Genomic DNA, 23,217 nt, shown 5'->3' with positions numbered 1-23,217 from the left:
GAAAAGTAAGAGAAAGTAGATAAGCAATTTGAGAGTAACCATAACGTCCTTTACAGCAGCAGCAACAACAACAGATACAGCAAGGAAATGCCATATGCTACAAACCAAAAAACAGCAAGGCAAACTCATGGATGAAATTTCATATAATAACTGATCAACACAAGGAAACAATCCAATAGTAGGATTTAGGAGGTTCGAAAGGACATCAAACCAGGTATTGATAATGGCAGAGTGGCCTTACAGCCAAATAGCTGATAAGCAGCCAATATATTTGCATTTAACCGCATGACAGTTTTGGTTGTTATATCTTGTTAACAAGATACCTTCCAAGGAAATTGATAGGCTTGGTAGAGTCAGAATTTTGCATTCCCCGTTGTCTAATTTTAATTCGAGCAATGTAATCTGCTGCAATCCAAGCAAAACTTAACATAACACCATTTGAAACAGCATCTGGCAATTGCAACTCTAGTGATCTAGTCACCCAATGAGGATGGTAGGTGACCCGATACCACGCAGATGCCTTTCTTTCATACATATCATTCTTCTCATCAACGGGAAGCATATCAAAATCAGGTTCCATCTGCTCGAAAACATTCCTGAACTCCTTCCTCAACGTATTATATGCGTGCTTCAGCCTCTCTTTTAATTCCCCTTGCTTCTTAGCACTGTACTTCGGCATGGACCATATATGTCCAGTAACCACCTCTTCCTCCCCATTAACTTTGTATTGTCCTAAAAGCCCATTCAACTGACCATCATAAGAACATTTGTGGTTCCACGCATCATCTATGAAATCTTCATATCCCAGAATCTCAATATTAGTGTCATATGGGATGTCTTTAGGGACAAACTCAAGTCCAGAAGATTCTCCACCCTCTGCATCATATACATCTATAACTTGCCTATATAATTTGCCCAAAATTTTCTTTGACTCGTATGTTTGAAACGGCTCTTTCCCCATGAAGTCGGGATACATTTTTGGTTTGAGGTCAAATGGCATGGTGACAAGTTTTCCAGTTTTGGGGAAATCAACGGCTAGAGCAGCAAGTTCTGCCAATTTAAGGCACTTCTCATCCAAAGCTCCAAATTCACTGAGGTCAGCATGAACCACATGTGCGTTGCAGATTTCTCCTAGACTCTCTTGGACCATGTTCTTTGAGAAAAAATCTATTATGTCCTGTAAAAAAAGAAGACGATAGTTAAAAAAACTAAAAAAATAAACAGTACACCGGAAAAATAAAATACAAAAGAATATTATGCAACTAGTTGAATGATCCAACAAATAATAAGCGTCATAAAGAGGACCTAAATTCCTAATCAAGTGCAAGAAGAGAACAAGATCTATTGTAAGTGTCTTTAAATTTTTCTTTTTATTATAGTGAGTGTACCTACAGAAAAAGAGTCTCCCTCTTCTATTACAACCAAATACATTATGGATAAACCATACAACTTAAATATGGTCGAATGCAATTGGGATGCATTATACAAGAAAAGTGAGCAATAAATGCAACAAAACTCAATACAGTTGTTAAATGATAGTTAATATTTGCTAAAGAACAAGTAATGCTAGCTTTTCAAGAAGGCTTACAATTATCTCATCAGTATTCTAACCAAGTGAGCATTAAGCCGTAAAACAAACTTATACAGATCTGGAAAAGCTAACTAAATATAGGAAGATATGAACAAAGCTGAAAGAAATATCATTATAGTTGGATAGTTACCGTATGCTGAACTTGACGACCCAACTGTTTGGCTTCTGCAGGTGCATAGTCCATTGGCATCCAGCTTTTCTTACTGGGTGGAATGAGATTTTCATCCCAAGTCACAAAGTAGAGATCACCATCAAGGTCACTCCCTGATGCTTCATTTGAATGTGGCCTATCCCCTTTCTGAGGGAAGACCAGACAATCATAGAGATGGTGTAAACCAGGAACATCTACAGCCTCCAGAATCCTCACATCCCCGGGATGAAGACACGGGTTCTTTGCAATTACAACAAGGCCCTTTATTACTTGAAGATTTTTCTTGATTTCAGAAAACTTTGGACCATGCTTAACAAAACAGGTCTCCAAAGAAGGGCTTGACACTTGAATAAAGCATTGGCCTTGCTCAAGTTTACGTAATTCATCCAAACAGCCCATCAACCACCTTCCTGAAGGAACAAACATCCTTGTCTTATTCCGGAGGTCGCCGAGTTGAGCAGCTCTAATGCTAGCCAACATCCCTCTCAAATGAGGTTCACTTTGAGGTTTAAACCCTGCACTCAACATTATAGCCGCTGTATTTCCTGCCTCGGCACATGAAGCTGTAATTACATCAAAAGCCACGTCCGAATCCACAAGTATCTTATCCAACTTTGATAACATTTCTTTCTGCATTTCCCAAAACATTTCATCTTTAACTTCCAAGGACGAGAGCAAGGTTATTATTTGCCGGTTCAGAAAACCAGGCTGTAATCTCGTCCAAGAGCAGATTTCAAGGATAGTGTGATTTGAGTCAAATTTCTTCATACTTGGTCTCAGAGAAAGGCGGATACCATCTTTCTCTGCCGGCCAACATGCGACAACACCTTTACAACCAGCATACCTTATCTGATAAGCACAAGGAGGATTGACACTTAATTGCAACTTCGCTGCAACTTCTATAGATAGATCTGCTGACATCATGCCTATTCCATCAGAGAAAACATACCCATTTCTTTCTATATCTGGAAGCTCGGAGTTAACCTCGCTTGGAAGGACTTCCACTGTTGCATAGGTTGATGAAAAGCACTGTCCCATCCTAGCAGCACATTTTGCAACATTCCTGTTACCGAACTTACCCATCCAGTTTATGATGTTGGGCACCCTAATTTCCGGGGCTTCAGCAAAAAACCAGGCAGAACGATCCCTCAGCTGGTTAGCTGAGAAAGCCAAAAAAGAATACCTTCGACCACACAGATAAAATCCTTTACTCAGAATACTTTTCACCCTTTGGAAGATTCCAGTTCTCTGGGGATTAGAACTTGATGTAATTTCTCTCACAATAGTAGCAGCATAGTATGTCAGAACATTCCTGTTCAAGTTACGCATGCCCTCATCCATAAAAGTAACTCGCAAAAATCGATCTGAAACATGCTTATACTTCCTGAGGACTCTATTGGATAGCTCCACAGTTGGCGGAAGACAGTATGCTTTGGTTGGGGTAATAACCAACCTTCTAACCTCTACAACATCATCCAACTGTCCAGTTCTCTCGAGAAGGTTAGGATTCTTAAATAGCCATTTCTGGACACTTGCTAACTTCTGAATAGCATCATTGACAGGCCTTTTGTAAGAAAAGATGTGCTTCAGTGCAGCTAAATTTACCCCCTCCTGATGCTTTCTAAGCAAAGAAAAGAATTCAGCAGTCATCTGATGCTGATTAACTATGCCTTTTTGCAAAACCGCATTTACCAGAAACAAGACCTTAAAGCTTATACCTTCATGGTTTTGAAAGCAGAAGAAAGGTTCTGAGAGGGACACCCCAAAATCAGGCTCATCTCTCACCCGGAGCATCTGCCTGTTACCCTGTTCTACCACAGGCACCCTACTTTCTCTGAAATAGTTCATGGCCTTCTTAAGGCTAGGACCATTGCGAGGTCGAATTGAAATACGGTAGGTATTAAACCTACCAATGGCTCCACTACATGTAATGTCAGTGGTTCGGATCCACTGATCATCGTCATCTAATAAGTCAAAAGCAACTGATTCTTCAATGTCATCATCAGCAGTTCTATAGAAAACCAATGGAGATGAAGTCAGCTGCAACAATAATACCAAAGATGCAAAGTCTTTGCATTCGTTAATCTCATTGATTTCCCTCAGCAAAAACTCAATCTTGAAATTGCATTTTATAACGGCATGTTTTCCTTCACCCTTGAAGCAGAAAGCAGTATCCCTTGTGAAAAGTATTTTGCATGTCCCATTGAATGGATCCACAAGAAAGTTAACACCAGAATGAGGTCCCCTCCAACCAACCACAAAGTCATCATTACTAACCAGTACTCCAATTTCTACACCAACGTCTGAAAACTTAAAAGGCATGATAGTTCTTCTCCTCTTATTCATATTAAAGGGATTCTCAGGACCCAAACTAACCTTCAAAGGCTTCTCTTCTAAGAAGAGTTCATCACGCCTAGCAGCAGCAAGAGCATTCTGTGCGGACTCTGAAGATGCAAAATGAACAAATGCATGAGGTTCCACTTTTATGTAATTGTTCATTCTTCGCACGTTCTCTACATCAATGTCATAAGTCGGGTAAGAGTCAGGAGGAGTGGATGAAGTCTTTAATCTACACCTCCACACTTGTCCAACTTGGTCTTCCAGACATTCTGAAAGCATTTTCGCATTGACATCATTGCTGAACCCACCAACACTAATTTGAGTCACTACGAGATCCTTTTCAGAACCCTCTGATCCCATCTTTTTCTTGAAGGAGTCACGCGGACTTTTGGACTCACTTATTCACACAGCCTCCAAGTTCACCTGTTACATGACCAAAAATTTGTGAATAAAACGAAACAACAGAACAAATCTTATAGAATGGACAATGTATGAGGCAACAAAATATTTAACTATTTATAGAATATGATAGAGCATCAGGTTGCTAAGAAAAGCCATCCATGAGCTGGAAATCATAGTTCACAACCATACCAATCGAAATGTTGATTATTCATTTAGACCACATAGATAACCTTCTGAAACATCCTTAAGCTTTTCTACCTTCCAAGTGCAGAACAAATATTAAATAAACTAACCAATCAAGAACAAGAAGATGAAATATATGTACACTGCATTTTAGTAATCAGACGGTGATGAGACACTGTAGAAGAGAGTGATCAAGAGGACAACATGAACTAATAGATTCACTTATTTCCCAGTTGAGAATTTGAAAAACAGACATCTGAAGATCAGTATTTCTATCTTTAGGTATTAGTCATATTTTTGTCCAAAACTCCTATTCTTACATCTGATTATCAGCTATGTGAAAACATCTAACAACTGGCCTTTGAATACTGTTTATCTGGCTTTGTGAAATTAAGACATTCAGCTAGTAATAACATATAACTAGTCAAGCAATCTCAGAAAAGAGCTATTAGCCTAAATTTGATTTTCTCTGAAGAAGAAAAACCTATATAAACACACCACTTTATTTGCAGTATCATTCCATAACATGAAGTGAAGCAAGTACAAAAAAATATACTAGCCATTTAGCAAAAGAAAGATCTTTTGTGTCCTATAAGTAATTGTGTTCTAGCACCAGCTCTCTACTTCCTCCAGAAGATACATCCCAAACAGCGAGTGAAAAATAGCTAATCAAACAAAATTATGCCTAATTCTTTTCCCAAAACCTCACCTCTTTTCCCTTGGTGAAGGGTAAATCACCAATTGATGAGAATCTGGATCAGAACTTACAAAAAATGCAAAATGTAAGGAACTCAACAATAACATACCCAGTATGATTCCACAAGTGGGGTCCGGAGAGTAGAATGTACACAGGCCTTACCACCCACCTTTGTGGGGGTAGATAGTTGTTTACGATAGACCCTTGGCTCAACAAAAACTACTACAAAACAGGGTAGCAAGAACAATATGTAAGAAACTCAGCAAGAACACAACAACAACAACCATAGATGCAAATTTGGATCAATAACTTCAGCAAGATACAAACTTTAAGAACCCCAATTGAGAAAAAGGGAAAAATAACCCCACTTTCTGTAATTAAAGGAAAGAACCGTATAAACAATGCAGTAAACCACATCAACCATAGATACAAATTTGAATTCAACACATCAAAGATACAAACTTTTAGAAACCAAATGGAGAAAAATACATAACAAGAGAACCCCACTTCCTGTAACTAAAGGAAAAAACTGTATAAACCAGTAAAGCAAATCAAGCATAGATGCAAATTTGGATCAAGAACTTCAACAATATACAAACTTTAACAACCCAATTCAGAAAGATAGAAAAATAAAGAACCCCACTTTCTGTAATTAGGAAAAAACTATACACTCAATGCAGTAAAGCAAATAAACCATAGATGCAAATTGGGATCAAGAACTTCAACAAGATACAAACTTTAAGAAACCCAATTGAGAAAAATGGAAAAACAGTATAAACCATACAGTAAAGCAAATCACCCATAGATGCAAATTTGGATCAAGACACAAACTTTAAGATACCCACTTGAGAAAAACGGAAAACCTATATAAAAAATGCAGTAAAGGAAATCAACCATGATGCGAATTTTGAACAAGAACTTCAACAAGATACAAACTTTAAGAAACCCAATTGAGAAAAAAAAAACAGTATAAACCATACAGTAAAGCAAAATCACCCGTAGATGCAAATTTGAATCAAGATAAAAACTTTAAGATACCCAATTGAGAAAAACGGAAAACCCATATAAAAAAATGCAGTAAAGCAAATCAACCATGGATGCAAATTTTGATCAAGAACTTCAACAAGATGCAATCTTTAAGATACCCAATTGAGAAAAAAGGAAAAATAAGAGAACCCCACTAACCTTTCTGAACTTAGTGATCAAATATACAAATACAAGAAATCAGAACAAAAGGGTGTGTGTCTTTGCTTCTTCAAGAAGCACTTGCAGTTACAGGAAAGTGTACTAGGGGACTGGTTAAGGATTTCACGCGACAAGGATGCTACCATTTTTTTTATTTATTTAATTTCATTTATATATTTTGTTGGGATCTCAAGGGTTGTTTTCCCATGTTTCCTAATGTATTGAATTGTATTGTATAGTATTTGGACAAATATAATCTTTGAACAGATTGTATTATCTTTTGCAATTATATGACACTAGGAAATTGTCCATACTTCGCGCCGTAATAAAATTTAAAAAGAAAACAACAATTAAAGAAATTAAGAGAATGATAGACTTCATTCATTATTTATTTATTTTATTTCATTTATATTTTTCGGATCTAAATGGTTGTTTTCTAATGTTTTCTAATGTATTGAATTGTATTATTTTTGTTTGGATAAATAAAATGTCTGGACAGATTGTATAATCTTTCGGAATTACATGAAACTAAGAAACTTCTTCACGTTTCACGCCGTATTAAACTTTAAAAAGAAAACAAAAAATTAAATAAATTAAGAGAATGATAGACTTCATTCATTATTTATTTATTAATGTATTTATCTGTGCTTCGCGCGGAATTAAATATATTTTTTAATAATTGATGTCGCTAATTAACTAGTTCTTAATAAGCAGTTTATAAAAAGAAAACAGTTCAAATCGAGTCACGGTCTTAATATTATCTATTCAGAAAATAGTTAGAAAGATATTTTTTAATTTCCTTAATATTACCAATAAAAGAAACATAACAAAGTTAGTATGAAAAGTTTCAATAAATTAACCATCTAATTACCGTAATTTTTTTTATTAAATTCAATGAATTTAAAAACAATAATATTAGTTCAACCAAAATAACATCAAATTTAATTGATTATAAATTACATTGTTATAAATTCATTGAACTAAATGGATTGACCATTGAGTTTATCCATAAACTTATACTTATCATCTATATGTATTCTATAGGTTCTATGAACCTTTTTGGATAAGAATGTATCTATTTATTATGATACTTAATATGGTGACTTTTGGAGTGATTTTTCAACCTATAGATAGGGTTGTTCATTCACCATTGTAAAAGACACATGATGAGACAAGAAGAAATTTGAATAAGATGATCTCTACATTTTATTCTCCATATATCTTGTCTATACTATTTGTAGTATATTGCTTATATTTTACAACATACATGACTTTGTTTTTATGTAAACGACTTGATTTGTAATACAAATAATTAAAAATATATTTATCATGCATAAAAGTAATAAAAATACTTAAATTATGTTTCAATATAGTTATACACGAAATTAAGAAGTTAGTGAGATCTTCTTGTGGTAAAGTCTCATCTTGTGTGTTAGCCGAAGTTACAATAGTAACATTGAACCCTCGAACATGTTTGAAGATCTCGAAATGATCATCCAGTTTGGCGGAGAATTCGCAAAATTCCGTTTCCACTTTTTGTTTGATTTTTTCTTATACTTTATTTTCCATATTGAATTCATCTAATGCGTACTTCATCGTATATGACTCATTAATATTAAAGGATCGCATATCTCAATTTTTATTTTTATATGCGTAATATTTATTGAGAAAAACATCTCATAAAACATTACATCGGAGATTATACTTTGCAATATAAAATAAAAGAATTGAAACACATAAGATAAAATAAATGTATATTTGAAATAAGTCATGATGTCATAGTAATTTGATGTGTTACTTATCTACTCGACTATATAGAGATTAACATAAAGTGACAAATTATTAAATTTTCGAGAGTACATATAATCAAGTTATAAAATGGTATACCAAGAGTTGAATAATATGTACACCTAACACATATAGAGCAGTTAAAGAGTTTTATAACGTTAATTGAATTGTTAAGATTAATTATTATTGTAGTCTTTACTTTTAAAAAAAATATGTGATAACAACTCTTCAAAAGATAACTCCTTCTTTAATGTGGAAAATCAAGATAAATAATTTTTGCTTTAAATAATTATAAGTTAAATACATATTAATCACATATATAGATTTATTATAGCAAAATTATAAAATAACTTTTTATTACATATGTACATGTCATTTACAATGTCATAAAAAATTATAATTTATTTATTCGATCATACTATATATATGTTATTGGAAAAATTAAATAAGGATTTTTGAAGTTTTTTTTACAATAATTAAGAGATGTTAAAGGAATAATACATTTTAGTTTTAACATAATATATTAAATTAGATTAAGAGAGTAAAATGAGTTGACTTTTGAACTTTTATAATATGACACATAAATAAGATTTTTTCAATAAAGACTCAATATACTTGAAACTTATCTCTACCTAAGTGTCAAACCTCACTTCCACATTGTCTCATGCAATACCACTGAATTTATATTCCACATATTCTATTTTAGTCATGCTCAATATGAACCTTTAGGACTCATTTGATAGGCGGTATTAAATAAAATAGTTCATGGATTAAAATATAGTACATCTAATACATTGTTTTGTTACTTTATTTAATTTAATCCATGGATTGCTTATACACCATATGTGGTCTTATTTTATCCCTAGAAAATTGAGGGATAACTAATCCAAGGTTTAACAAATCTTGGATAAGACCCCTAACTATCCCCTTATTCATTTTCCTAAATTTTCTTTTGTAATTTGATTTCCTTTTTATTTATATCGGAATGGTTATAAATGTTCTTTTTAATTCTCCAAATCCATTTAATATAATTTAATGATTTCACTAATATTTTTTCTCCATTTTTTTGAATTTTTTTATTCAATGTAGTTTGTCGATTAACCATTTGAACGGTTTATTTTTTATTTTTTAAAAAAAGAAGCTTTAGATAGTGAATATTTTAAGTAGTCTTAAATCTATGTTAAGTTTAAGATATATTTGACCAACAAAAAATTAGAAATATATATATATTTAACATAACTAGTTAAAAAATTATCCGGCGATTATCTACCTTGACTCAATTACATGAAATAAGCAATTTCATAATAACACAAGGGTTTTATAATAGGAAATATCTTTTTTTTGTAGAGTTTTAAATCAAACACAAGATTAAGTGGGAAGCAATGAACCAAACACTTTGACAAAAAATAATTCTTACACTACTAATTCTTGCGTTGTCAATGTTTGTACCATACGATCCCTTAGAGTCCAGGGTGACCGGCCGTCTCCACACCCCAACCTAGCATTAGCTTTTCAATTCCAAACCAAATCACTAATAAGTTTTTTTTCTCGATCTAACTCAAAAAAATAAGTTTGAACATGCACAATATATAAGTGTAGACACGTGATTATTGATTGAACCTAATGTTTTACACTATGTTAGTACTTAAATATTTTAATTGGATCTTTTTATTTTATCTTATTTAGTAAGTTTGTTTATCGAAGATTTGGAAAATACAAAACATAGAGTCATATTTTAGGGTAAGTTTTGTTTTAAATTTTTTCAAAAGAAATGAAAACTTAAAAAAAATATGTTTTTTTAACTTAAGTTTTAATAAATAAGCTAGTAATTTTAATATATTATCGATGATATTTTAATCTAATTATTTAAATTTTTTAAATATTTTGTTTGCTTAAAATAGTCAGCCATTATTTTATTTTTAAAAATAATTTTTTTTTTGTTTTTTCTTTTTAAAATTAATAAAGCAAGAAGAAAAATTTAATTACCCCTCCCACTAATCCTAAACTCACAACCCAATAAACCCCCTGACATTCCCCCACTCACCAAACATCTCACTCAACAACACACCCACACAGCCAACAAATAAGAAAAGAAAAAAGAAACATACATTGAGAAAAAATGGTTAAGTTCGAAATTTGCTTTTGTAATTTTGAATTCGTAATTTTTTATTGTGGTTTTTTTCTCTTTTGTGACTTAATTTTCACAAAAAATAACACGTGATCTTTATTGTATGACTTGATTTCACAATTATACAAGATTTAATTATAATGTTATGAAATTATTCAAATTCTATATATGTTTGACTTTGATACTATAATATTATATTTGAATGGTTGCACGGTTTGATTTCTCGAATGAATTTTAATTTTTAGATAATTTGTTATTATATCCCTATATATTAATCGGGTTGTTCAGAGCATATTTAGGCTATTAAAAAAAATCATATACAAACATTAGGATAAATTGAATGTTAGAATTTTTTTAAACATATCTTATATTTGTAAACTAAGATCATGTTTATGCGTTTACGATAAGGACATAAAAAATAGAATGTCAAGATCGTAGTTATACGTCTAGGCCTAAGTATTTGTTAAAAATAATAATCTTTGATTTAATCAAGCGACTAATTGCTTTTAACGTTAGACGAGCATAGACACATTTTAAAAATTAATTTCAATTAAGAATATGGTTACACATCATATTTTTGTAACACTTAAAAAATATTCAAGGATGCAGTTACACACCTTGGCCAAATTATTTTCAATAATTAAACTTCATTAATTCAATCAGATGGGTAGATAGAGATTATTAGGTGTGATGCACCCGCGTAAAGAAAACAATTATGCCTCTAAGCCGGTGTATGTCAAGACCAAGTATACAATGACGAATCTAGGTTGAGACCAATAAAAGTTCAATATTAAAAAATGTGTGTAAACCGTAGCATGTAACCATATATCCATAATAGTCTAAAATAAGTATATGTTGATAAAAGCGATCGTGCTAAAACCACGGGATTCGAGGGGTGCGTCATACCTTCCCCTTAGTCAACATAATTTTTTACATGTATTTCTTGTTCACAGACAAATAAAAATAAAAGTCAACTTTCTTTTGATTAGAGATTTAAACAATGTGACTTGGAACACCATAATTCAATTCTAAGTGACGATTCTGAAAAATTAAAATAATCTTTATTTAATATGATATTTAATTTGGAAAACCCCCCTAAAAAAAGGGTATTATAATAAGTTTTTTTTTATTAAAAAAATAACATTATTAATACATGATTTACTTTTGAGATATAACAAATTGTTACCATCATTTCATTTCCCCCTTTTAATAGACCTTCCCATTTATTTTGATCTAACTCACAATTTCCAAAATTTAAATTATGAAACTAAAATAAATTTCAATATTTGGGCCTTAAAATAACAAATAAGCTAAACACCCTTTCTTCTTCCCCCCAATTTTTCTTTTTGAATTCAGACAGCTCCAAATTTCCATTATCACCCTCTCAAAAACAGCCAAGAAATGATCTTTTCTTAATTACAATCTTAAATTCAAACCTTTATCACTCCAAAAAGGTAAAAAAAAAAAACACAATCCAATCCCCAATGGCTTCAATCAAGCCATCGTATCGGTACGCCAACGCCGCCACTTCTTCCATAGATTCTCTCCGATCTTCTTCCAAATCCGATCCCTCATCCTCCACCGACCTATCCCCTCGCCCCCACAACCCCCACTCCTTGTCACGCGCTCTGACGCTCCCTCACGCGCCGTCCACCACACGTCACAACTTCGGGTCCTTGGTCAAGAAATTGGTGGAGCACAAATCTGGGCCATCGATTAAATCGAAGCCTAAGGGTGAGCTGAAACTGATTGTTCCGGTGGATTTCGTGGCGAAAAGGGGAAATGGATTGAGTGCTTTGCACAAGAAGTTGTTCAAGGGAGTAGTGAAAAGAGATGAAGGGAGTGAGAAGAAGAAGAAGGCTTTAACTGAAGTTAAAGCGAATACAAGGAGTTTAGCTATGGTGTTGAGAAGTGAAAGGGAGTTGTTGAGTATGAACAAGGAGCAAGAGAATGAGATTGATGAACTCAAATTGAAGATTGAAGAGAAAAACAAAGAGGTATTTTCTTGAATTGTGTAATTTGCTTAATGCTAGAGTTTGATTAGAATCTATTTTAGAGGTGGCGGAGCTAGGAATTTTATCGAGTGCATTCAAAAGTTTCAAACTTGCAATCTATAGTAAGTCAAGGGGGCTCGAAAATTTATGTAATGTGATGCTTGAAGAGAAGTACATAGAGGTGTGTGACTATGAATTGTGTAATTTGTTTAATGCAAGAGTTTGATTAGATCCATTTTGCTCTTGATTTGCCCCCTAGTACTTGATTTAGTGCTTAAGCATTGGCGTAGCTAGGAATTTTAATGAGGGTATTCGAAAGTTTCAATTTTGGGACCTTAAGTATTGAGGGGGTTCAAAGGTTTATATATATACGAAAAATTTGATTTTGGACTATGATTTTCCAACAATTGAACCCCTTTATTGGTTGTGGCTCCGCCATTGCGCTCATGATTAGTGCTAATTTTATTCAAAAGATTATATTTAATAATAATTAATGAATTGGTGTTTGCTAAGCTAAAAATTGATGCTTGAAGAGAAAAACAGAAAGGTTCGTTCTTGAATTGTGTAATTTGCTTAATACTAGAGTTCTATTAGAATCCATTGTAGTCCTAGTTTGCCCCCCTAATACTTGATTTAGTGCTTAAGCAGTGGCGTAGCTAGGATGTTTAACAAGTCCATTCAAAAACTTCAAACTCACAACCTAATGTAAGTTGAGGGGATTCAAAAGTTTATGTATATAGGAGAAAGTTGTTTTATCCTTATTTGGGCAGTAGGATTCTCCAATGATTGAACCCCTTCATTGGATGTGGCTCCGCCATTGTGCTTACAAATAGTGCTGAGTTTATGTAAACAATTGCTTTTAGTAATATTTGATGAATTGGTGTTTCCCAAATGTTTTGCTTCACAAATTTTGGAAAACAAATAACTGAATCCTGATACTGTTGAGTCCACTTGCCAGTAAAAGAAGCAATGAAAGTAAGTTCGATTTTTGACCCAAAACTGTTCTTTTTTAACAAAAGTTAGAGATTTGTACTTCATGCAGGGGTAAATGAGAGGTTAGAGAACCCTTTAAAGTATCAATTATTTAGTATTAGAATGAAATGGCCTTCTTAGAGTGGAATTGATGTAGAGGATCCATACAGCCGATCCAACTAATTTGAGATTGAGGTTTGATTGATAGCTTAAAATTTAACTCTGCCTCGTCATCCATTGATTGTGCACTCCTGCAAAGTTTATAAGGGAAGCTCGTGTGTTCGACATTTCTAAGTGGATGGTAACTTGCAGTGAAATAGTTTGCCTAAAAGTTGCACCTTTTTAGATTATGTAAGGATTACAAGTCTGAGTAGACTTTCTAAAAGTAGTATTAGGTGATATGTTATATTGATAAATGATAATAGTAGATTGTAAATCTTTTGGTTCTTTAATGAAAGTAGTTTCGGTGTTAGAACAATGGGATCATAGAGATGTTGAGTTACTTAATGGCAACTAGTTTCGTTTTAGAGTAAGCTTCTGTGTGGTAGCTGTTAATTGTATACTGTGTGAATTTAGGAATGCTCTTACTGAAATGACACATTTGTTGTAAAAAATGTGGTGGATGATAGTACCTTCGATGGTACGTTGATTATATGGTGCTGTTTTATCTCATTTGCTATTTTAAAATGATGACAGGTTGAGAAGTTAAAGGATTTGTGTTTGAAGCAGAGGGAAGAGATAAAGTCATTGAAAAATGCCGTACTATTCCCAGATGTTTTGAATTCTCAACTTCAGGAACTTGTGGAGAAGCAGGGATCAGAACTCAAACAGGCAAACCAGCTTATACCAAGTCTACAAAAGCAAGTCACTTCTCTTACAGGACAACTACAATGCCTCGCCTATGATCTTGCTGAGGTAACCTTGAGAAAGTTGTTGCCAGTAGCCGCTTAATATGATTGAGGATTTATTAACAAATGCATAAGCTAGTTGTTTAATATTCTTAAAATAAGACCATAAGTGCTTAGAAGAAGTCATTTTCTTGAACTTGTGCAGAATTTTTGTCTATTAGTATCTGTCTGTCCTCTAACGGAGACATTTGTAATGTACCATAGGCGTAGTATTAAAAGAACTGCAGATATTAGTTAAATGAAGTCACTTTATTGTTTGATATTCTCAGTTACCTTACCAATCTTCACCTTAAAAGTTATAAGTAATGAAACCAAGACAATTTTAATGGATGTTCTTCAATGTTTCAAATTTACTGCCGGATCTATTCTCTTGGTGTGAGCTGGAACCAAACTCTTTAACTATACCTAAGGGCTAAGAGATCATGACTTCAAACAGAATGAGAAAAAAAGGTCCAGTCTATAGCATAGGTCTTTCTTTCCCCGGTTTCCTTTCAAAGGAGAGGCCTTGCAGATTCGTAAGTCCATGTATCATTGGATTTGAAATCAAGCTCTCTACCTTGAGCAGATAGGAATTGAGACTTTCAATGGTCTGCTTTTCTCTCCTCGTGATCGAAGTTGATCCCTTTACCACATAGAATGTGCTTTGGATGTAATGATGCAAATATGTTCAGTATATTATAAAACCAACATTAATTTTTGAAATGATATTCTTCATACAGGTTAAAGCAGAAAAATACTCTCTAAGAGGGTGTTATGATTCTCTTGATAGCTCCCCAAGGTCACCAGAATACGATCAAGAAGAAGCAGGGAATTCTCTGGTAAGTACATTTTTATGTTTAGCAAAAACAAAAATGGTGGTAATAAGATAACCAATGATATCTTGCATAAAAATTGGATATCTGTTTTCTGCTCTAGGTTAAGATTCTTTCGGAAAGCATTTGACTGACATTTTAAGCGTAAGCTTCAGAGAGCAACTAAGTTTTTCTTCATTTTTCTCTAGGAATTTTGTTCTGAGAACACAATTTCCCCCGGTAGTCCAGATGACATGCTTCTCAAGGACTTAAATCCATGTTTAACGCCTTATTCTGCCAAGACGAAGTCCAAGGTGAGTGTCTCATGAGCCAAAAAAAGCAGCACGACTTGATTACTGGAAGTTGTTTCTCATTTAGAATCTTAAGTTGTTAGATTATGTTTTCAACGCACCCCTCATTGATTATTTAACGAGACATGAAAGTGGAGTTTCTTTTCGATAATGGGGGACAGTGTGACATGAATTCAACACTTTTGCCAGCTTTGATACCATGTTAAAAGTGGGTGGTCATCTCATCTCTAAAAGTTTAAACTGTCAAATATGACACATTTTTATATACTTAAATCTTTTCAACCGTCATAGTTTGGAAAATTCGAATAAAGTACCTCTACCAGTATATTGCATAGTTTCTGAATTCACAATCATTTGAAGTTTTCAAGATTCATTTCAAAACATGATGTTCTATTCTTTTTACCAAAGTGAACTCTATTTTGATGCCTAATGTGATCTATTTTAGGAATTTGAGTTCAATTCTCCTGATGACAAGAACTTGCTTAGAAACAATATACAAGTGTACCATGACACTAGCTACAGCTACAATTCTTGTGCAAGCAAAGTATCGAAAAGTTCAGGCTGTTGTCAAAGTTCAAAGGCAGCCAACAATTCAATTCGCGCAGCTTGTGGATCTGATGAAAGCAAATACACATACAGAAAGCAGATCCACAAAATGTTCTAAGGTTATTCTTGATCCTCAACAAGCATCTTTATAGCTTTGGTTTGATTAAGGCCACATTGAGATGACATTAAATTGAAGAAACATGGTCAGTGAGTATTCATATAGCCGACTCCAACTTATTTAGGATTGAGGCACAAAGGTTTTTTTAAGGATTTTTGTTGCATTTTACAACTAAGATTATGTGATGCACTTGTATATTTTGTTTACTTTACATTTATGTGCAAAATTTGGAGCTTTTTGAGCTTCAAAACCATATACATTGCTCATTAGTCAATAAAACACTTGTATGTACTCTCATTGTTTCATTTTTTTTTTGTCGTAGTTTGTCTTGACATGAAGTTTAAGAATGTAGAGTTCTGAATCTCGTGATCCTAAGCTAGAGGCGTGTTTAACACACCAAAGATATCGTTTTGAATCTTTCAGTCTTAAACATGTCATGTCAGTTCTATAAGGGTGTGCCATTAAAGGTTAAATGAGAATGATGAAATCCAAGAGTTATTGAATAGAAAGGCGACATTTTTATAAATTGTATTAAAAAGAACGTAAGACAAATACATTGAAATGAAGGCGATGTATTCCATATACTCCATCTATCTTGGTAGCAATCCACCATTAAGTGCCATCCTCACAACCTGGAAAATAACTGCCACATATCCAGACATTAAAAGATATGTTAGAACTTGGTTTTTTTGGCATAATATATGTTTTCATTTTATGAAAGTATACAAATTATATACACTATCAATATATCAAAATTAAACGTTTCATCTATAAATAATAATAATAATAATAATAATATATAGTATACGTTAATCATTCAAAAAATACTATTTACACTTCATTGATTGATCTAGCCTTTTCTTCGTATCGATATAGTGAATCACATACTAAAAGGGCATCCTAGGCAACTTACTTGAGACTACTAAGGTTGTTGGCAGACTCTTTCATTAAGTAGGGGTAAACATGACAAATGCTTAAGAATATCCAATTAAATTTGAACAATATGCAATGATGTACCCAATGTAATCCCATATGCCATATATGGGGTCCGGAGAGGATATGGTGTATGCAGTCAATACTTTTGAAAAGCATTTCAAAGATACTTGAAAAAGGAAATATGGAAATGAAGAATATATGGAAACCAAAAGGAAAGCAATACATAGCATTCAGACAAAAATGAATAGTAACAACAATGAAATAATGCAATAACCGAGGCACAAGAGTCAAGAAATATTGATGATAACAGAAAATCAACGACAAGAAACTACGAGAATAATGCTAATACCACCGTAAGAAAGCGAAAACAGACACAATGCTCCAAACAATTACCAGTCATATCTCATAGAAAAGTGAGACAACATTCACCTACCTACTTATCTTTTATTATAATTCGCAACCTTCATACCCTTCTACGAAAAATATGATTAAACTTAATTAAGAATTAAAATGGTTTGAGGGATTAGAAAATTAGCTTACAAGATCCAATGAATAAAACAGCAAAGAGAACAAGAAAAATATGAATTGGCTCAAATCCTTTGTTGCCTCTTTGATTTTGCAATATTCCCCTCTTTGTTATGTTCTTTTCAAACTTAGCCACTTTCTTCTCTGCAACTCTTTTTGAAGTTGTCTACAAAATTTCACAAAATAAATAAATAAATTTTAAATTCTAAAATCGCCTGACTTCATTTTTTGACGGAGCCACATAGTATCATAAAATTATTATGTATATTGATCAAATATTACATATACAATAAATCATGAACAAAAGTGTGGAGCCACAAACTAAGGAAGGGGATTCAATTGAATCCCTTCTTTAAAATAATTACACATAAAAACAAATATTTTCATATATATTTATAATGACAAAGATAAAAAAAAAAATTGACATCACAAGTTCAAATATTTTGAATCCCCTATTAAAACTTCTAGTTCTGGTTCTGCTCTCGAATACTTTTAACGAAATTTCTAAATTCACATGTATTTGATATTGAAAATGGAACACAAACCTCATTGTAATTATTACATTATTAAAGAAAATAATACTACAATTACATATAATAACTGCATAATACTGAGAGGAAGGAAGATATTAGCTCTTACCATTGATGTGTTGCTTTGGTTGTAGTTAAAAGCACTATATATGAACTTTATACTAATTTGAAATATGATAATGAAGAAGAAAGAAGATGCCTTTAGTATTGCAGTATTATACTCTCATGTTAACTTTTACTTGTCACGTTTCGCTTTTTGAGAGGCAAGGTGCATGTACTTTAATATGAGAAAAATTACAATTTATAACACGTTTCGTATAGTTTTTAAACATCTAATTTAAAATATTTAAAAATCTAATTAAATTTAATTCCAAAATCAATCAAATTGACTCTCATAAAATAAAACGTGATAAATAAAAATAATAAAATGTGATAAGTAAAAGTGAGCCGTATGATGAGAGTATATTCTTTAATAAATGTGATAATAAATTAAAGTAGTTTCTTTTTTTATCCTCAACATGAAATGTTGGAAGTGTAATTAATGAAAAACACAACACTTGTCGGCAAAAAAGAAATTACTTCCTCCTGTCACGCTATTACTCACTTTCAAAACTAAATTAGATTACATTAATTTAATATTTTAAAATAAAAAATTAGATATCAAAAAATTATATGAAAATTACTATAAGTTATAATTTAAATTAGATTACATTAATTTAATATTTTAAAAAAAAAAATTAGATATCAAAAAATTATATGAAAATTACTATAAGTTATAATTTAAATTAGATTACATTAATTTAATATTTTAAAATAAAAAATTAGATATCAAAAAATTATATGAAAATTACTATAAGTTATAATTTTTTTCATATTAATATGATAAAGAAATACATTTATAAGTATTATTCAAAAGTTCATATCGTTTAACTCTTAAAAAGAAAATTATGACTAGTAAGAAGAACGGAATGAGTACTTTTTTTCTTTTGCTTAGATATATTTAGAAATAAACAATTTTAGAATAGTGAAAGAACATTTATTAATGATTCATATAATCGAGCTTCTCTTTGATTTGTTTTAATTATAATTTCAAATTATTGTTCAAGTAAAATATCGTTAGGGGTCAAAAGTAATATATCTGATGTAGTTCTATAGTAAGGACTGAAGAGTATGATATGTACATCGGTCTTATTTCTATCTTATAAAAATAGAAAAGTTATATATTTTCGATAGATCTTCAATTCCATTAAGGTAAAGAAATTTATTTTACACGCTTTCGTAACCGTACTAATAATATTAAACCAAATGTCGGATGAAGGGTAAAGTTACCCAATTCTAAATTATAGTATAGGGACCAGTTTAGCCCCCCTAAATAAGGGGAGAGACTAGGAAATGATGAATTAATTTATCAAAGTTATTCCTCCGATTTTAAATTATTTATCGTGAATTTTCTTATCTCAAATTATTTATTATTTTAAAAGTTCATGACAAACTTAATTTTTTCTCGTTTTACACTTAACATTGATCGTTTTTGTAGACTACACACATTTCATAATGATAAATAAATAAATAAAGTAAATATTCGATGAAAATAATTATATTTTAAGACATTAATAAAATTAACATAGTCAAAAATTCCTCCTGATTAATGTTTAATTTGAGACGAAGAAAGTAAAAAACATTCCTTACTAGTCACTAATGACTCATAAAAGCGATTTAATCTTCTTTAATATAAAATTAATCTTTATCATATAGTAATACGGAGTAATTGATTTGTAACTAGAAATTTATTTTAATACAAAATTGGTGGACTTGGTCATCATTTTAGATGACATAAGAATGATGACTTTTCATATATTAGATCATCATGACGCTCGTACTAGTTAAATAATAGAGTAGTAAATAATTAAGCATTTGACTGAATTGAAGACTTTATTAATTTAAATTTGGGGTAGTTTATTGACTTTTCTTTTTTTATTTTGGACATACATGTTATTTGCAAATATTAAAGTGCTACTTGTAAATCAACATTTATCTTACTATATACATAATAGTTTTATCCAGTATTTAATATTTAATATATAATTTTATTTTTTTTAAAAACAATAATGTGTAATAATAATTTAGTTGAAGAATATAATGTAAAATTAAAAGATGAGAGTTTTAATTAATTAGGTTTATACTTTATAGTGATGGAGAGCAAGGGCGGAGCTAAGGGAATGCAAGGAGGAATCTCGTGATCGAACTATATATATATTTCTATTATAGTAGAAAAGGCTTGTTCAACATGTGTGCTTAGTGTCCATTATTTCAAATTTGAGGGTGTTTTTGTCTTTTCAAAGTTTTTTTTGTAGCTTACGTGTCTTGTAGTTTCAAATTTGAGGGTATTTTTGTCTTTTCATTGTTTTATTGTAGCTTACCGACATATATTCTTTTATTTGGTGTGCTTAAGAATCCCAGTACCTCAAATATCATGGCATGCAATTCAATTTTTTTAAAATTATTTATGTGTTTGCATATATATGTTGGGGGATTTTAATTTAATTTTTATTGTTTATGTTATTTGTTGAATACAGAAATATTGATTCTTTTGGTCTTTGTTCATACTGTTTTGGTGATGAAATGAAAATTACATTCTATTTGATTTAGTTAATCACATTCATTATTAACTTGTGAAATAATTCTTGTTGGACAGGAAAATCCATAAAGATATGCAGTTGTTCAGTATAGTGTTTTGGAATATAGAAATCAGAAGGCCATCAACACAAATACCTTTTGTTTCATAACTGTAGAAAATTAGATTGTATATGATTTAGTTACTCACATTAATGTTCCATGGTCATACATTATTTAGAATTGTGTTAATACAATTTGATATCTATCAAATCACAATGTAAAAATTAGTTTCATACAAAAATTAGTTATTTAGATAATAAACATATAATGAAAAATTACTCTTTCCATCTCATAGTATTTTTCTATGTATAATAGTTGAATGGCTACACTTCATATGAAAAAAAAAGGTTAATATCTATGTGGTAGATTAAATGATTTCAGAGATGGAAAGGTGATATGACTATTATCAATCGAGAATTTCTCAATTCAAAGGTGATATGACTATTATCAACCGAGAACTTTTTAATTCAAAGGTGATATGACTAGATACGAGAATACATTTTCTCTGATAGATGTTCAATTTTTCATGTAACAACATGATGCTTTGATCAGACGAATACCCAGAGTGCAAGAGATCGAGAAGACTCTTAAAAGCAACTGGAAAATCTCCACCACAAAGTAAGGTGAGTTGAATTTTGAATGAAATGCTTTCAACTTTATTTTCATATCATATTAGCCCAACTGATGACAATTGACACTAATATTTCCATTAATATTTAAACCACATAGATATATATATGTTGTTTTGTTTGTCTATTTTACTTCGCTTCTATTATTTGATTTTTCTATTTTTGAATTGCTATTTATGTTTTAATTTATTTAGTTTTCCACATGTTAAAAAAAGAGTTATATAGCTACACGTTCTTTGTGAACAAAGCACTGATCATCGATGCAACACAATGTTTTTATTTATATTTGTTATTATTATGAGTAATTCGTGCAATGCAGGCTATTCTTTTTGGAAGAGATCCAAATTTTTATTCAAATCTTTGTGCATCAATTTGATCATAAAACAAAGCTATGAGGATATTTTCTTCAAATTTCATGCCAATAATATTCAATAATTAGCATGCCGTGATCATCTGCTGTGAAGTTAACATGTATCAAATTATTTACTGCAAATTTATATCAAAAATAAAATAAAATTAGTATTAGTTTTCATAATATTGGGTCCGTATCACCCGCTAGTATATATATATATATATATTACATTTTCATAACCATTTTATCGTTGTTTATTCATATTTTAAATCCCCTTTTGCTATTATTTTCGAGGGAAACTTTCGCAAATAGCCACTAAAATAATTTTAATTAGGATCCATAGCTATAGTTTGCTAATTACACTTCGTAGCTACATGTTAGGGGGATGAGAGAGGCGAGCGAGATTGGGAGAGAGAGGAGAGAGGCGAGTGAGAGAGGGCGGAGAGTGAAGAGAGGCGAATATGTATATATGTCAAATTATGTATATCTATCAGATAATTGTATATATGTAACTGGTATACATATGTATTTGTATATCTGGGGAGAGAGATTGGGAGAGGAAGGAGAGAAGCGAGCTAGAGAGGGCAGGTAGTAGAGAGAGACGATTGCATATCTATTATATAATTGTAAATTGTATATGTATATGTATAATTTATATTTGTATGATATATATATATATATATATATTAGCTAATTAACTAGTATATATCTGTCTATCGACGTAATTTTCCCTATTTTGAATGACTTTAAGTCAAACCTTACCATTTATAGAGTAAGGGCCCAATCTCAAAATCAAATCTCATACCATTATACTCAATGACTTGAAGTATTCTATTCTACTATATAATAAAAGGGAGTTTATGCCCATTCTACTATATAATAAAAGGGAGTTTATGCCCAAGTATAATATATAATATTCAAGATTAAGAAAAGTCCCAATCTTGAATATTATATATTATACTTGGGCATAAACTCCCTTTTAAAAGTCCCAATCTTGAACATAAACTCCCTTTTAAAAGTCCCATTGGGACTTTTCCCAATCTTGAATATTATATATTATACTTGGGCATAAACTCCCTTTTAAAAGTCCCAATCTTGAACATAAACTCCCTTTTAAAAGTCCCATTGGGACTTTTCCCAATCTTGAATATTATATATTATACTTGGGCATAAACTCCCTTTTAAAAGTCCCAATCTTGAACATAAACTCCCTTTTAAAAGTCCCATTGGGACTTTTCCCAATCTTGAATATTATATATTATACTTGGGCATAAACTCCCTTTTATTATATAGTAGAATGGGCATAAACTCCCTTTTATTATATAGTAGAATGGGCATAAACTCCCTTTTATTATATAGTAGAATGGGCATAAACTCCCTTTTATTATATAGTAGAATGGGCATAAACTCCCTTTTATTATATAGTAGAATGGGCATAAACTCCCTTTTATTATATAGTAGAAT

General features: G+C 31.6%; 2 protein-coding genes and 1 long non-coding RNA gene across 4 annotated transcripts; 1 reads left to right on the top strand and 2 right to left on the bottom strand.

The window, feature by feature from the left end:
- Positions 1–112: 112 nt before the first annotated feature.
- LOC102603611 (RNA-dependent RNA polymerase 6-like) lies at positions 113–6,682 on the bottom strand. 2 transcript variants are annotated; one of them, XM_006346722.2, is made up of 4 exons: positions 6,550–6,682; positions 5,474–5,586; positions 1,722–4,505; positions 113–1,177 (listed from the first exon to the last, which is right to left on the bottom strand). In XM_006346722.2, exons 3-4 carry the CDS (start codon positions 4,440–4,442, stop codon positions 302–304), a joined length of 3,597 nt encoding a protein of 1,198 aa, XP_006346784.1. In that variant the 5' UTR covers positions 4,443–4,505; positions 5,474–5,586; positions 6,550–6,682; the 3' UTR covers positions 113–301. The 2 variants fall into 2 exon arrangements, with proteins under 2 accessions (XP_006346784.1, XP_006346785.1); XM_006346723.2 differs by lacking the exon at positions 5,474–5,586.
- A 5,104-nt stretch (positions 6,683–11,786) lies between these two features.
- LOC102603270 (uncharacterized) lies at positions 11,787–16,396 on the top strand. The gene is made up of 5 exons (XM_006346721.2): positions 11,787–12,462; positions 14,128–14,346; positions 15,059–15,157; positions 15,340–15,444; positions 15,887–16,396. The coding sequence occupies exons 1-5, from the start codon at positions 11,950–11,952 to the stop codon at positions 16,103–16,105; spliced, it is 1,155 nt and encodes a 384-aa protein (XP_006346783.1). The 5' UTR covers positions 11,787–11,949; the 3' UTR covers positions 16,106–16,396.
- Positions 16,397–16,600: 204 nt separating this feature from the next.
- LOC107060507 (uncharacterized) lies at positions 16,601–18,251 on the bottom strand. Its single transcript, XR_001473386.1, has 3 exons — positions 18,206–18,251; positions 17,582–17,732; positions 16,601–16,748 (listed from the first exon to the last, which is right to left on the bottom strand). It is a non-coding gene; the product is annotated as an uncharacterized lncRNA (long non-coding RNA).
- Between the last annotated feature and the right edge of the window lie 4,966 nt (positions 18,252–23,217).

The sequence above is a fragment of the Solanum tuberosum genome, unplaced genomic scaffold, assembly GCF_000226075.1.
Source record: "Solanum tuberosum cultivar DM 1-3 516 R44 unplaced genomic scaffold, SolTub_3.0 scf00086, whole genome shotgun sequence".
Classification (NCBI taxonomy): Eukaryota; Viridiplantae; Streptophyta; class Magnoliopsida; order Solanales; family Solanaceae; genus Solanum; species Solanum tuberosum.
The sequence above is the reverse complement of the archived record's forward strand: the minus strand, read 5'-3'. Positions and strand labels throughout refer to the sequence as shown.

Bases quoted from the DNA above. Each gene is read 5' to 3' on its own strand.
- LOC102603611 (XM_006346722.2), bottom strand. From the start codon at position 4,442: ATGGGATCAGAGGGTTCTGAAAAGGATCTCGTAGTGACTCAAATTAGT. The intron at 1,178-1,721 runs GTAACTATCCAA...CTTTTTTTACAG, and splicing joins GTCGTCAAGTTCAGCATACG to GACATAATAGATTTTTTCTC.
- LOC102603270 (XM_006346721.2), top strand. From the start codon at position 11,950: ATGGCTTCAATCAAGCCATCGTATCGGTACGCCAACGCCGCCACTTCT. The intron at 12,463-14,127 runs GTATTTTCTTGA...AAATGATGACAG, and splicing joins TTGAAGAGAAAAACAAAGAG to GTTGAGAAGTTAAAGGATTT. The intron at 14,347-15,058 runs GTAACCTTGAGA...TTCTTCATACAG, and splicing joins TCGCCTATGATCTTGCTGAG to GTTAAAGCAGAAAAATACTC.